Source organism: Diabrotica undecimpunctata, chromosome 3 (assembly GCF_040954645.1).
Source record: "Diabrotica undecimpunctata isolate CICGRU chromosome 3, icDiaUnde3, whole genome shotgun sequence".
Classification (NCBI taxonomy): domain Eukaryota; kingdom Metazoa; phylum Arthropoda; class Insecta; order Coleoptera; family Chrysomelidae; genus Diabrotica; species Diabrotica undecimpunctata.
In genome coordinates, this window is record NC_092805.1 from 6,231,456 (window position 1) to 6,247,653 (window position 16,198).

The 16,198-nt window shown below is 32.3% G+C and overlaps 1 protein-coding gene across 1 annotated transcript in view; it reads left to right on the top strand.

The window, feature by feature from the left end:
• The window catches only part of LOC140436395 (optomotor-blind protein-like), a 349,186-nt gene that overhangs the window by 140,120 nt on the left and 192,868 nt on the right, over positions 1-16,198 (top strand). The window contains 2 exon segments of the mRNA XM_072525156.1: positions 7,363-7,476; positions 14,853-15,006. Of these exon segments, the coding sequence (XP_072381257.1) occupies positions 7,363-7,476; positions 14,853-15,006 (268 nt within the window).

Sequence of the window (16,198 nt, forward strand, 5' to 3'; positions counted from 1 at the left end):
ATGGGTGTTCGCCAAGAGCCATATTGTCCCATTAAATAAAATAAACAAAACACTTAAACAGTATAAAACAAAACAAAATAAAATCCTATAAAATAAAATAAAATTCTATAAAAACAAAATAAAAATAATTTTGGATGTAACAAAACATTGTACTATTCTATTTAAACACAAACACTATACACACTTACTATGTTCTTCTCGTTTTTTTTTTGTTTTTGGTTTTTTTATGCTGATGCCTACTAAACTATTAGAAAATATTATTCGCTGTCTAAATCTGAAGATGCAGTGCTGCTATCGCTGTCATTATCTTCACCTGGTGTAATTATAATTGGCTCTAGTAAAAGTTTGACATGAGTGTCAAGTTCCCACATACGATATTCTTCTTTAATTATGTGGCCTATACATTTAGCCCATTTCTCTGGAGTTACATGGATAATTGCTTGAATCAAAAGTTCCTTAACTTCGTTTAATTTGAGCGTTTTGTTATTGCGTGCTACTTTTCCTTTCACTTGCGCCCAGATAAGTTCAACGGGATTAAGTTCACAATGATAAGGTGGTGGACGTAGAACTTTGACATCATAATCTTTTGCAGTTTCATCCACAACATATTTAAGATATTCACTTTTCCTTAACCGTGCAATGTCAAGTAGTTGAATTTTAAGCATTGATTCTTCGTATGCAATCCCCTTTTCTGTAAGCCATTCTTGAATTCTCCCTTTCCACCATGCCGTCGTCGGTAATTGTTCTAGTCTGCGGCTATGATATGGCGCATTGTCCATAACAACCACAGACCCAGATTCCAATTTTGGTAAGATTCTCTTAAACCAGCGCCAACTTCGAAAGTCATTTCTTTATGATAATCACCTGTTTTTTTTTGACTCAAATTGAAGCAAACCATCATCAAAGAACCCTGTATCACTTCCTATATGAGTGATGATTAAACGCCGTCCCTTTCCTGATGGAGCCTTTAATCCTGTAGACCAGCCTTCTATAAATGCTTCGCGTTTACTTTTTACATTTAAATCTTGCCAAACTTTTCCAACTGTATGACCTTCGTTAATCCAGGTTTCATCCAAATAATATATTTTGCATCCAGTGCTGCGAATTTTTCGTATTTCTTCTAAATATTTTCTTCTCCACAGAATAATTTCATTTTTTTCTAATAGCATACCTACTTTTTCTGTTGCGTTTTACGTATCGAAAGTTCATTACGTGCATGGTCCTGATTAAGACCCTACGAGATATCTTGGGTAAAGAGTCATCATTTTCGAGCTCTTGAGAATTTTTTTTCAGTGTTGGAATTTCACTCCGAAAATAAAATGAATGAATTTTTCGACGTATAATATTCCTTGTCTCGTCATCCAAAACAATGCTTTTCCTACCTCTAGTTTTACCTTTTTCTTGCTTTTTATTTTCCGATGTATTTTTAAGTACACGATAAATACAGCTAACGGATACTTTTGTTAAACTGCTACAAATGTCGACCGCTTGGCTAACGTTTAATGCCATTTTTCTGCCGACCATTCCTTCATAAACGTTTCGTATCATTACCTTTTCTTCGGACGTTAACAGTTTCCGTCTCTTTTGCGGCTTTTCATTCTTGGAATCAACATCAGAATTTTGCTGTCTTCTCTTGGAACAACTCGGTTTTTCGTCCATTGCATTTCAATAATCTGGATATATACTATATATACAATAATTTCAAAGAATATAACTAAATATTTACTATAAAACGACAAACTATAACACTCTTATTATCTATAACACGTTTTATCAATACTACAATACAGTATTGATGAAACAGTATTGACAACAATAAGTTTACAAACTTATCACATAAAATATACTCACAAAAACACATGCACTATTTACCCATAGAAACACCAATGTTTTCTTCGTTCATTTCTTGGGCAAAAAATAATAAAAACTAGTTTTACTGCATGTCTGGATCCGAATTGTAAAACCGAGTTCCCTCGCTAATTCCAACATTGCCAAACGATTGAAAAATAATGTTTTAAAATATCGATTTTTATTTTATAAATTTAAATACGTAACGAAACGGAACATATAAATAAAATTTATTTTATTACAATTTTCTGCTTAATTTTTACTATTGAAAAAATCATGTTTTTTGGTATTTTTATGACGGTAATAATCGCTGCGTGGAAGAATACAGGTTTTGTATGACCATAATTACTACTTGTGAACAAGATTTGGCTACACTGTACGACAACTTCTGGTCAAGTCTACTATAGAGAAGCACAAATAAATATACTACTTTATATATTCTGTAATTTCTTACGAGGAAACGCAAATTGCAATCGAGAAAACAGGCAGTTTTCGAGGGCCGCTGTGTACATTTAAATTTGAGGATATTCCGCGTTTAAACTATGATATCACTCTTCTGAATTGAGGGTTTCTTCTATAAGAGAGTGAAGATCATAAATCATATTACCTCAAACGGCAAGTCAGAAGAAATGGGCATATAAATGCAGGTAAAGTTTATTAGTCAGTCTTATTTGTTTAGCAGGACAGGATCGAAAACTGATTTTTTTAAATGCTTTTAGGATAAAATCCGCTCCCTAAAAATTACACCTCTACAAATATTTATACTTTCGCTATTACATAAACTATAAAATGTATATCATTTGTTGATGAGTTTTAAAAATATAGACAATATTTCTTGTATAGATTTTTGTGTTAATAGGTCTTAACAAGAAATACTCGTGCTCACCTACCCATAGGTAATATTTTAAACGAACCTTCGCATTAGAAACTTCATCCTCCCGCCATTACTTACCCCTACAGCGAAGTGCATAAGAACCAAATTTGCCTAATGCACCCTAGACAAATATAGATATCTCTATAATGGCGATATTCGCTTCCCCTTCAATTTTTCGACAGCTGTCTTATAATCCATCATAGGCCCTTTTTATAGGGTGCAAATAAAAACGAGAATTGTAGATTTACATTTATCATTTTTGACTGAGCAAAGGCGTTGCCTGAAATGTTTTGGCAGATGGTTTCTATCGAGGAATACCTTTTAGCTAAGATTTTTTTAAAACATTGTTATTATGCGAGGAAATTTTATCGAAAACATACATACAGTAAAAATTAATAGGATAAAACCTATGACTTTATTCCTATAACATTAGAATTAAAAACAAATATTTTAATTTTTACAAAGTTAAGAACAAATCTTCTTTTTTATTAATGTTATCCATAATAGTCCAGTAGTCAGAGATTTGATCTCAAATAACGAGACGAACAACCTAAATTTTACTAAAAATATCAATTTTGGGACTTCAAAAAACAGTTTGCCACTTCTACCCCATACTTCTCTTAAAACTCCCTCTTACATGTGGGAAAAACAAAAAACATTGACTGAGAATGAACCGTTCTCTCATGAAAAACACTTGAAGAGACCGGAGATTTTGAATGCAAGTTATGCGCTCGAAATCAATATTTTAAATAAAATTTTTATTAACTCGGCGGTAAAGATTCAATATCTTTTAATCAGAGTGTCCTATCGACAAAAATCAAAATGCGTTTATCATAAAATTTATTAATATCATGATAATAGTAAACAATGACAAAAATCGCGCAACGTTTGTTTATTTAACAGCTTTTTTGACTCTGATCAAAAGATGTCGAATTTTTACCGTCGAGTTGATACAAAGTTTATTTAAAAAATTAATTTCGAGTGCCTATTAAACACATTTAAAATTGCCGGTAGGTTCAACCGTTGTTTCTGAGAACGGTTCATTACACACAAAAATTGCTAATACACATTTGTGATCAAAATTATCTTAGCTAAAGTATAATTTCACTATTTGAGAGAGTGAGTCATCGTTTAAAGGCCCAGAAATGCGGAAAGCCGTTTGGAAATCCAGTGACGTACACTTACTTTTATTTTAACGTTAATTATATTTTATTTTTCAAATATTAATGTTCGAAATAGGCCACAATATATTTATTTATAAGTTTTTACTGACGTTTCGATCTCTATATCCAAAGACCGCTTTCAAAGATATAAATGATAGTTATATTTATTTTATTTGTTTATTATTAGATATTTTTATAATCTTATATTGTTTATTTTCTTTTTTTTTCTATCTTTAAAAACGGAATAGAGATCGAAACGTCAATGTATTAAACATGTAAATAGATATATTGTGGCTTATGTCCAACCTTCTCCCTAAAAATACAGAATGCCACAAACAAGCAGCTATAGAAAAATAAATATATCTGTCATTTGTATGTTTGAAAACGGTCTCTTTATAGAGATCGAAACGTCCGTAAATTAAACATTTGAATAAATATATTGTGGCTTATTCCCAACATTATTTCTAAAAATACAGAACGACAAGCGAAAAGCCATAGAAAATAAATAGTACTATCATTTGTATAATTGAAAACGGTCTCTGGATATAGAGATCGAAACGTCAATAAATAAACATATGAATAACTATTTTGTGGCTCATTCCCTACATTCCCCTAAAAATATAGAATGCCACAAACAAAAAGCTATATAAAAGAAGTAATTTTGCAGAAAGTTTACTGATACCAACCGGCTGTCGCGGAAGTTACGCTAAAACGTCTTTTGACGTGACCCGTCCTTAAAGAGTTACACAATGAAATTTTTTTAAAACAAATTTTAAGACAGTTTCCACACCACCCCAGAGGTATGTCTTGTGGCGCGATACTTTTTTTAAATGGGTGTTCGCCAAGAGCCATATTGTCTTATTAAATAAAATGAACAAAACACTTAAACAGTATAAAACAAAACAAAATAAAATCCTATAAAACAAAATAAAATTCTATAAAAACAAAATAAAAATAATGTTTGATGTGTTTAAACACAAACACTATACACGCTTACTATGCTCTTCTCGTTTTTTTTTGTTTTTGGTTTTTTTATGCTGATGTTCTTATTAAACTATTAGAAAATATTATTCGCTGTCTAAACCTGAAGATGCAGTGCTGCTATCGCTGAAATTATCTTCACCACCTGGTGTAATTATAATTGGCTCTAGTAAAACTTTGATATGAGTGTTAAGTTCCCACATACGATGTTCTTCTTTAGTTATGTGGCCTATACATTTAGCCCATTTCTCTGGAGTTACATGAAGGATTGCTTGAATCAAAAGTTTCTTAATTTCGTTTAATTTGAACGTTTTGTTATTGCGTGCTACTTCTCCTTTCACTTGCTCCCAGATAAGTTCAATGGGATTAAGTTCGCAATGATAAGGTGGTAGACGCAGAACTTTGACACCATAATCTTTTGCAGTTTCATCTACAGCATATTCAACAACTTCTGATCAAGTCTACTATAGAGAAGCACAAATAAATATACTACTTTATATATTCTGTAATTTCTTATGAGGAAACGCAAATTGCAATCGAGAAAACAGGCAGTTTTCTGTGTACATTTAAATTTGAGGATATTCGGCGTTTAAACTATGATATCACTCTTCTAAATTAAGGGTTTCTACTATACATCTCTTGTGAATACAAAGCGAATTACATGCAAATACAGAGCAGTTTCAATTTTTTTATCATTATGAGTATATGCTTTCCAAAATACCTTTTTCTGCGTTATCTACTGCCTAAAAAATATAGAACTTTTAGTAAACATAAAATTAAATATAATTACATTTTACTGTAGATGTGAAAATCTAATGAAATATGCACTTAATATTTTATGTTTTAAATATATGTAAATATATTTTTATGATAATATACTTTGTGATATTGAAATTGCAACAAGTAAAATAGAAGGAATCTTATTAAAATTTTGTTAAATAATTGTAATATACTGACTGATTATCAATATTCACTATAGTATTTTTTACTGATAAAACATCATAGCAACGCCACGTTTCCTACTGACAAAACTCCTTCATGTCCGTGGTTTCTCAGCGACAAAATTATGACAGATCCATCACGAAGGTGTCTGGTAATTCTATTGTTGTCAGTTTGAGATATGTTTCATTTCAGATAATAATTCACATTTTAGCCTCATTTTTTCTTTTATTGGTTTGTTAATATTGCTACCAGTAGGTGTATGAGCCTTTACCATGTACTACAAACTACTGGTAAAGATTTCTACCACTGCATCTACGCACCACAAAAAAAGTTGTAGAAGAGAAAAACATTTATTTCAAACTTTATTTCTGATGATGCATTGAAAAACAGTTTTTGCGTAATGTAAAGTACTCTTTTGTTTAATATTTGAACTGCAGTTAGCATACCTACGGTAAGTAAGTAGACTGATTTTGGATTGGTCTTTTTGGGTCACTTGAATTTCGACGTTTTAGAAGATAAAATATTCATATTGTCCTTGTGGACCATTTACATCTGGATTTAAGTTACTGTCAGATGATAATGTATAGGTTTTTGTCTTCTTATTCAAATCCAAACCCAAAAGTTAAATGAGTTGGTTGATGATATTCAGGTTTATTTCATGCTTAAGCAATATTTGAGCCTGAACTAGAAGCAGTATTTATGCTTGAATTAGATCAAGTTCTGCACTTAGCCAAAAGGGGTACAAGCAAAATATTCTGCATCAGCATTACTTTCATAGCTCGACAGGCAATAACTATTATGATCGGTATCACCCAGGTCTTTATTTAAAAACTTATCCAGTTATTCTGCCATCTCCTCTTTTTGTATTTTGACACAGTAAAAAACGTTTCTCAATATTCACCCAGAACATCTTTTCGCAAAAACTTAAAAAAAGATCTTATCATTTTCATGTGAAAGACGAGAAGGCACACTAACATTCTTACAACATGTAATTCCTCGATTTGTTTTTGTATTAATGAAAAATAATTGTTAATTTTGTAAAAAAAATTGGTAAGATCTGTTGTGGGCAACGTTGAATAGATTAAAATAACTTTAAAAAATCAATAATACCTACACTTTATTATAGCAAAACGTTTTTTAGACTATATTTTACACCACTTTAGTTTTTATTATCCCATATTTCAATGAAAAATACTCAAATGCTCACTGGTAGTTATATTTACCACTCAACGACCTTCGGATTGGTGCAGGCATACGCGAGTCGAATGGTGTCTAATTTAACCAAAGATACTTTGTGATTGTAGATGTGTACCAAAGTACTTTTTGTGCTTAGAGTCTAGTACTCATTACTATAGGTTCAAGAAAAAAAAACAGTGGTAAATATAGCTACCACTATAAAAGCAGAATTACTTGCTTTTAAGGACTCACTGATAGTGGTAAATATATTTATAATAAAAAAGAAGTTTTTACACTTTTTATGTATGAACAACTTTATTTTTTTTTTAATTAAGTGTTTTTTTTTTCAGTGTTGTATTTATTTAAAACTTTTTCTAGGCAAATGTTCCCGCAAATGAAGTTTCGCGTTTCAGGTTTAGACCTGAAGGCGAAGTACATCTTACTGTTGGACATTGTCGCGGCGGACGATTACCGGTACAAATTCCACAACAGGTGATTATTTTCAAAATTATCTCATTTTCTGACATGTCGACATTGTTTCAGGCGCATGTTTCCTGCTTACAAAGTACGCGTTTCGGGACTTGACAAAAAATCCAAATATATCCTTCTAATGGACATCGTCGCTGCTGATGATTGTAGATATAAATTCCATAACAGGTTAGAAATATTATCCAAATCCGTATCTCTTTGTTTCTGTTAAACGATGCCGGATTTTACAAACTCGTATCGAAAATACAACCAAAAACTAAAGGAATTATTGCAGCGCAGCAACGGTTCATTTTGTTAGCTTTTTTAATAAAACGTAATTACTCCTTTATAATTTCAACTCAATCATCACTAAAACCACTAAAAAATATGAGGATTTATGCTTGATACAGCGTACAGATATCAAAATTTGTACCTAATGCTGTATTACTACCAACTTTACCTTTCTGTCACTGGCAATGAACGTTTTTCTGCTACAAGATAGAAATATTTAGACCAATTTCAATTATACCAAAAGCTAAAGAAATAAAAATAAAATGCTAAGAAAAACAAAAAGAAATCCTGTGAACACTATGAGCTGAAGAGAATCCAGATTGAGGTTGCCAATTCCATCGTCGATTCTATCGTAGTATTCTTCAAATAGTATCAGTAACAGTGTACAAATATATTTATGCATAACACGCCAGAATCACAATAAAACTGATCAAGAAATATGACACGATCTTCAACAAGTTTATTCTACCAAATTTCAAAGAATAACACGATGGAAAAACTTATACTATAAGGAAAAATAATAATTTCACAACATCATACGGTTGGCATTTGAAATACATAAATATTTTACAAGACGTTCTTAGTACCTAAAGTTAAGACCATATGTTAACATCTCAGATATGAGCAATCTTCAACGGTCGGGAACAGGAAACACTCCAACTGAGAACGGAAAATTATTTTTCGAGCTTTTCAAGAAAGCAGCGACCCAAATTATCTACAGGGATAAAAATCGGCATTTATTCCGAATAAGTTCTCTGCAGTAAAATCTAAAGCTTGAAGGAAGAATGCTAAGATGCTACTTTTTCTCAACGTTGCTATATGATTTGGAAACCAACAGTATAAAAACCCCAAACTAAGTAAACTAAGGGCATTGAACTATTGTAGAAAAAATAAAACTTTAGAGATAGTTTAGACGGGAAAATTGTATTCCACCAAAGCTATTTGCTTTAGCTCTAAAAGATGTTTCGAACTTATGACAATATGATGATAGATGGCAAAAACCTGAACCATCTGAGATTTGCCAATGATGTGCAATAATAGTAAAAGGTAGAGAATAATTGCAGGAAATTTTATTGGACCTAAATAAAGATCAAATGAAATAGGATTAAAAATAAATCTAGCTAAAAATTTAATATCTGATAAACGAATCTCTAAATTTAACTGAGAATATAAATGAGAATAATAATATTATAGAAAAGGTTGAGTCGTATGTATATTTAGAACAAAAAATCGAACTACCAAAGATTAACCTAAAGGCTGATTTAAATAGAAGATGTTCCTTAGCATGGGCAGCATTTGAAAGATTACAAACAGAATTTATCGGCACGTTTGGTCTATTCTGACATATGGAACTGAAACCTAGGCCTTTAACAACAATATAGTCTACAAACTTAAAGTTACTCAGATACCTATGGAACAAAAAATAGCCAACATTAAGTAACAATCGCAAATCCAATTAAGAAATATGAAGCCGATCAAAAGTAATAGATGTAATCCAAAAGATTGCCATGTTAGCAGGACACATAGAAAGAATGGAAGACAAAGCGAATTGTTGAATGGTAACTAAAAGCAAATAAGAGAAGCATAGGCTCAAACCAGATTGACTGATGACATTAAGTCACGAATGGATGCAAAGAACAACGAACAGAAATGAATTGACACAGCTAAGGAAGGCTTACATCAGACGATTAATGGAATAGCTGTTAATGATAATAATTATTGTTGAACTATAGAGGAATATTAAGGATAGTCTGAGATAGATGAGAAGACATTGCATCGCAAGTTCACAAAATTGTACATTATTAACGACTTTAAAAAAGTGAAGAAGATTTAAAGTTTGCTTTGGTTACTAGGACAAATCATATTGATCTCCAATTGGATAAATAGGTAATAGGAGTAATAGATATTACTATGGTCTTAAAAGAACAGAATAACAGTAAAAATATAAATGTATAGCACATTCTACAAGAAAAGATTTCAAAACGATCTCAAATTGGTCAATGTATTAGACTTAGATTTCCTTGCCAATGATATGATCTACAGTAAAGCCATCTTAGAAAGATTTACGTCAGATTTGAAATGTAAATAATTCTTGATATTCGGACCCTCTTTGGACCCATATTTTTTAGAAAACAAACCATTGTTTATTTGTTTTTGCGTTCGATTAATTTGTGTTGTCGTTTTAAAAGGCGAGTTAAATAAAATCGTGGTGAAAAGGATGATTTTGGTTGTAATTTTGATACCGGTTTGTGCGATTCGAAAACTATTACATTCGGGGCGTGTTTTTCCTAAAAACGGCCCTTACTGGTGTGATAAGAAAGCACGAAGCATGCGTTTTGAAAGTAGAACCTTGAAGAAATAACAAAATTAGGCTACCAAGTCATAAAACATTGTTCGACAACGTTAATGACCATATGCAGAAGGTTCGTGACAAATAGATCTCCCGAAAATTACACGGCCAATTTAATTGCCATGAATTTACTCAACGACTAATGTGAGCACCGTAAAAATTGACTTTTTTGTTATGTAAATTGTCGACATTTTGTTTAAATTGCGTATAATATTGTTATTTCTTCACTTGAAAACATTCATTACCATTTACATCTAGTAGTTAGTAGTAATTAGAATTAATGTTTTGCATGTACGGTTGAAAAATGTACCTCGTCTTTTCAACAAAAAGAGCTGTACTATCCTGCTCTGCATGGTTGAAATTCGAAATCTATGACGTACAAGGTATATTTTTTTAGAAAGCCATCAGATAGTACAATTATGGTCTTTGGAGGTATTTAAAAACCGGTGTTAATAGCAGTATTATATTATCCTTTCATTTACGTGTAAATTATATTAGAAAATATGCGTATTCACGAAATCTACATTTGTTTTTATAGAATAAACTTTAAAAACTAAGTTTTAAACCGATTTTTCTAGCAAACTGTAAATTCTTGTTCAAAATAGGTACCAATAATTAACGTACACAAGATGTTTTTGATTGATAATCAATAAAAACACCAAACGTATGACTGTACATAGTAAATAGATCGTCTAATTATCTATAGCTCACCTAACAGCTGCCTCCTATATCGTGAACCACAGAAATCTGCTAGAAAAACAAACATAATACTCTAAATTTGCTAAGGCCGTGAAGTCCCTCCTACAGAATAGGAGATTTTACGTAATAATACAAAGGAAAAAGTGGATAAAGAAATATAAAAAGTTTTCTGCTAAAGAAACGTACTTTCCCCAGCTCTATTCAATATATAAACAAACTACCAGTCAATAATAAAGGTCTAAGACACTACCTATATGCTAACGACAATAGTATTGTGGTACAATTAAAGGACTTTCTTAATATCGAAAGAGACCTTGACACTGTTTAAGACAATCTGTCCAAATACCATAAAGAATTCCGCTATGTTCCTGGTCCAAGCTGCATTAGCTCAACTCATTTTCCATCTTCACTTCCCAAAAAAGACGGATTTTACTTTTAAATTTATTATATAACTTAGAACTTATAAAGTTAACCCAAGCCGGATGATTTACCACATTAAAAACTGTGTCAGCGATACTTTCCATTTAAGTCATATGGAATAAAACTAAACAACAACCTTAAGAGAAACTTAAATGACTCGAGTATCTTTGGATGGGTCTTTAATATATAAATATAAGCACCAGTGTCAGGATACAAAATAAAAAGTCTCTATCAGAAACTTTTTAGTAAAAAAATTGACTGTAAGTAACTGGGGAGCAAGCCCGGACACTCTAAGAACAACTGTGTCGATGTCGTTAATTTTCTCTATAAGAGAGACTTCTACTTTAGGCGTCTTCAGGAACTGGGTTTTGTGGGTTGGATGTGTCGAAACAATTGATTATCCACTAATGACGAGGGACGAGAGTTGGTGACGAGACCAGGATTTGACATATCGATTGCCGATCGAATTTGTATTTCGTATTTGTATATGAGTTGACTCGGTCATGATAATAATGACAGAAAGTGTGTTTTCTAGCTACTATTGTTTCTGCAGCCATATTATACGTCTTCAGTTAACTTTAGAACTAGTGCATTGCACTAAAATTCTGTTGTTGACTAATTGCGTTAACAGCCAAGACTAATCAGCTTTCGATAGACAGTTTTGTCACTTCCAGGTCAACCGTTGTTCGGTGGATAGCAACATTGTGGACAAGTTAAGGCGGTCCGTTGATAAAACACCAAGTTAATTCGCAAAAATAATTTCTTTCAGAATTATAGGACTATTATTTTAGTAAAACGCATGAAGATTAGCTCTATCTAGACTTTTACCTTGGTACAGGTTTCTTAGTGCTATGCAATTGAGAAACAACAGAAAACCAATCTCGTCTGGTCTTTGTAGCATTGAATTCGGCTCTGAAGGAGAAATTTGAGAGCACTCACTTTCTATTTGTGAAAATTTTAGGGATTGTCCATCGTATAGCCGTTTTGTTGATAGCTAGTGAATGCCTTCTTTTAGCTAGGTGCTTAAGAACAACTTCAATGTGTTTTTAACTGCAAAATACCTTTACCCTGGTGAGGTTTGGAACCGATCGGTCCACATAAAACAAGTTGACGAATGACTTCTAGTAGCCTCTTTAAGTAAAAAAAAACAACAACAAAATAGGGAACACCTTCGGTTACGTCCCAAGTTCTCCTTAACCTGTACCCTTTAGGAAATTGTAAAAAAAGTTTTTATCAATAAAAATATAGACTTTACGTATGTCCTGGAAAAGTTTATGAATATAACTATCATCTCCTCTTCTTCTTCCTTTTATGTAGACATGACTCTGTCTGTTTTTCCAGAATGTGTCTCCAGAAAGTTGTCGTTCCATCGTTTTCGTAGTCTTCCTACTTATCGTCTTCCTATTGGGGAACCGTCTCTTGCCGTCTTTACTACTCTATTTATTGTAATTCGGATTATATGATCGTTCCATTCTACTCTTCTATTTCTTACCTAGTTCTTGATGTTTTTCAACTTGCATCTACATCGTATATCTGTACTTCTAGCTCTGTCTTATAGTATTTTACCATCAATTATTCTGTTTTTATCTCTGTTGTTTCTAACATCCTTTTTGTCCTCTCTGTGTCAGGTCGTGTTTCTGTCGCGTATGTCGTTATTGGTCTAAAGTTTAAGCTAATAAATTATTAAGTGTAATTGACAAATGAACGATTTCTGAAAATACCAACGGAATAAATTGGCTGGAAGTTGTTGAGATGAGGTGTGTTTGAAGTCAGTTTTGTGTACCTCTTGAGTAATGGCATAAATCTAGGTCTGGCCAAAACATGATATGGTCATTAGCATGATGTTCGTGAACATACTGAAGCAATTTGGAAATGCAATTATCAATATGACTCGACTATTCAAGGTTTCACCCTCACTTTCTTCACAAAAGGTCGGGATACACCTCTGTTAGAAATTGCGTATTAGACAAGGATTTTAGCTACAAATTTCGTTTTATGTTCCTATCTAATCTTGCCAGGGTATTCTTCTACGTTGTGCGTATAAAATCCATTGTTTTCCTTCATTTCAAAATTACTCAGTGTAAAATACTTTTTGTCATCTAAAATAATAATCTTTTCATTGGCAAGGTGTACTCCTAAGTTGACGACTGCATCATTGTATATGATGGAGTTGCGCTTGACCATCCTGCTTAATTCTAACTATATCGTACTCTTAGATCTGTATTTGACAAACTAATCCCCTCGTTGATATTGCAGCCTAATTTTTTGCAGTTCTCGCCAATCTCTCTGACCTCTGTGCAATAAATTCATGTGGTGTTCCACTTTTTGGGAGATTCAGACATGGTATTTCCTGCTCGCACTCCACTATTGTTTTATAAATGGTTCTGCGTGAAATGATTTTATTCTGGAATATTTTACAGATTTCAGGTTCGGATACTCGCCCAACCAACTTCTAGGCAAATACTTTTTTTATCTCCCATTTATATGACATCTTAAAGAACAAACTTCAAAATTATTAAATCTCAACTGACAGTACACAAAATTCAAAAACAAACTTCCGTTTTCAAAGGCAACTTGATATTATTTTATTTTTGTTAATAATAAAGCCAATGATTTTTGTGTCAAAGCTTTTAGAGCATACATTATCCTGGTGACAAGCATTTTTTTCTTAACCAAACGAGGATTTTTAATGTTATTCTAATCACAGTATCACAATATTGTTAAAACCAGCTATGCCTGAGTACAGATGATGTTTAACCTTTCAAATAAAAAACTATTTCACTAATCTTAAATCAGTTTTTATCATAGTTTTCAAAGTTATTTTGGTCAGTTATGCCTATTTTCTTATTATTAACTTATTTTATAAAGTTATACACCACAGAGGTTGCAGAATTTTGGGCAAGTATATTATCTTGGTGAAAAAGCATTTTTTCCTTACCAAATGAGGATATTTTTCTTTCATTCTGTAATTATGTTATTACGTCACCATAACCTGAATATCACAATATTGTTGAAATCAGCTCTGACTGATTTCAGTTGAAGTTCAGCATTCCAAATGAAAATACTGCGCCACTGATCTTAAATCATTTTTCTTTGTTTATTTGGGAGTATTTTTAAAGACTGATTAATTGTCAGATTACTGTCATTTTTACCTTACTAAAAGACCATTTTGTAGAATGATAACGATTTAAGGTCTTTCCTAAATTGAGTTTGCTAGAAGCTTGAATGAAACCTTAAATTGGTACTTATTATCTATTATACATAAAAAGTTATTAATGGCAAAAATATTTGGCCATACACACTTATTAAAATCATTAAATATTTGCTAATAAAGCTTTTATCAGACACTTATGCTAAATAAATAGATATTTCGTGGAATGTAAGGTACTAACTCCATCTTTAAATGAACATTTCAAATTATCTGTTATTGTTCCAGTCTCCACTCTTACAGTTTTTGTTTTAAATCCCTTTTAGTATTTCTGAAAGTTGACGTTTGGTTTATGACTCAACGTTTGCTGTAGAAAATTTAAATATATTTTGTAGTTATCTCCAAAAACCAATTTAGAATCTAACACAACCGTAGTAAATTTCCTAACATTTATTGACTGATTATTAAACTATTCACCTTCGATATTTGCAGCCGATGGATGGTGGCTGGTAAAGCGGATCCAGAAATGCCGAAGAGGATGTATATCCACCCCGATAGTCCGTCAACGGGCGAACAGTGGATGCAGAAAGTGGTATCTTTCCATAAACTCAAGTTAACCAATAATATTTCGGATAAGCACGGATTCGTAAGTTTTAAATTTTATTTAATTAGATAGTTAAATTCCTTGAACTGTTTACTAAACGATAAACGCAGAGATTTTTGGCTTGGACCATTGATTATACAGCCAATCGCATGAAATGAAATTATTATCAAACTTTTATACAGAAAATGTCACATTCATTCTCTTAAATCGTTAGTCTAATCTATCGGTTAATAGTAAAAAAGATATTTTGAATTTATCAACTTGACCAAAAGCCATTAACGTTTAATTTTTTGTAAAACTCTAATGGTCTGAAATATTGTTGAACATGTTTGCACATAAGCACATTTCTACAGTGATTTATTAAGTGAAATATAATAGAAACTCTTCTACTTCCATTTTGTTAACAAGATTCTGTTTCTTGAAGGAAAACTTTTTGTACGCCATGAATCATCGCCAGTAATTCCGAGGGTTAGTTTAACACTCACTCCTATAAACATGTATATACACACTCACACACACACAAATTCGCTGTGCTCCCCTAAGTCGGCTGCTGGCACGCCCTTAGGCGGGGCGAGTCCGTCTTTGAATAAGACATGTTCTACACCATATATTATGCATTTAGCACGGGCTTAACACGAAAAACAAAAAAACGACGCGTCAGGCCCAGCGTTTGCCGTGGAGAATTCTAAATTAGGTTAGGTTCCATTTGTTTTACCTCTTCTTTTTTCTTGGCTCGCTTTGCGCGATTTTAATTTACTTGTCGACACTCACAACGCTTTTCATGAACGTCGGATAACAACTACTACCATGGCTTATAAAAGCCAGGAGCATTACACTTTACTTTAATTCTTTTAAGTTTCAACAAACGCACAGGATATTTCATACATTCGAGCTAAAGCTTTTCCCAGAAACCGCACGGGCATATCATTATTAAATAGCCCTTTTATGAGTATGTAATTTAATGGGTAAAATTAACTCAATTTAAAAAAACTTTTTTTTTAATGGCCGTCGATTGCAATGGTTTTTACTCAAGTACTATTCGAACAGAAAAATTATAAATATTGGTATCTTCTTGCCTACACGACTTGATAAAAATATCCCACCTCCCCCATCCCCACCCGAGATAAACTTCGAATAAAATACAATACAAAATGCAATCTTTTTTAAGGTTAGTAGTGTAAGTGAGTAAGTCATATTTACGATCAAAAAACGAAAACTGCAATACTTGGGACAC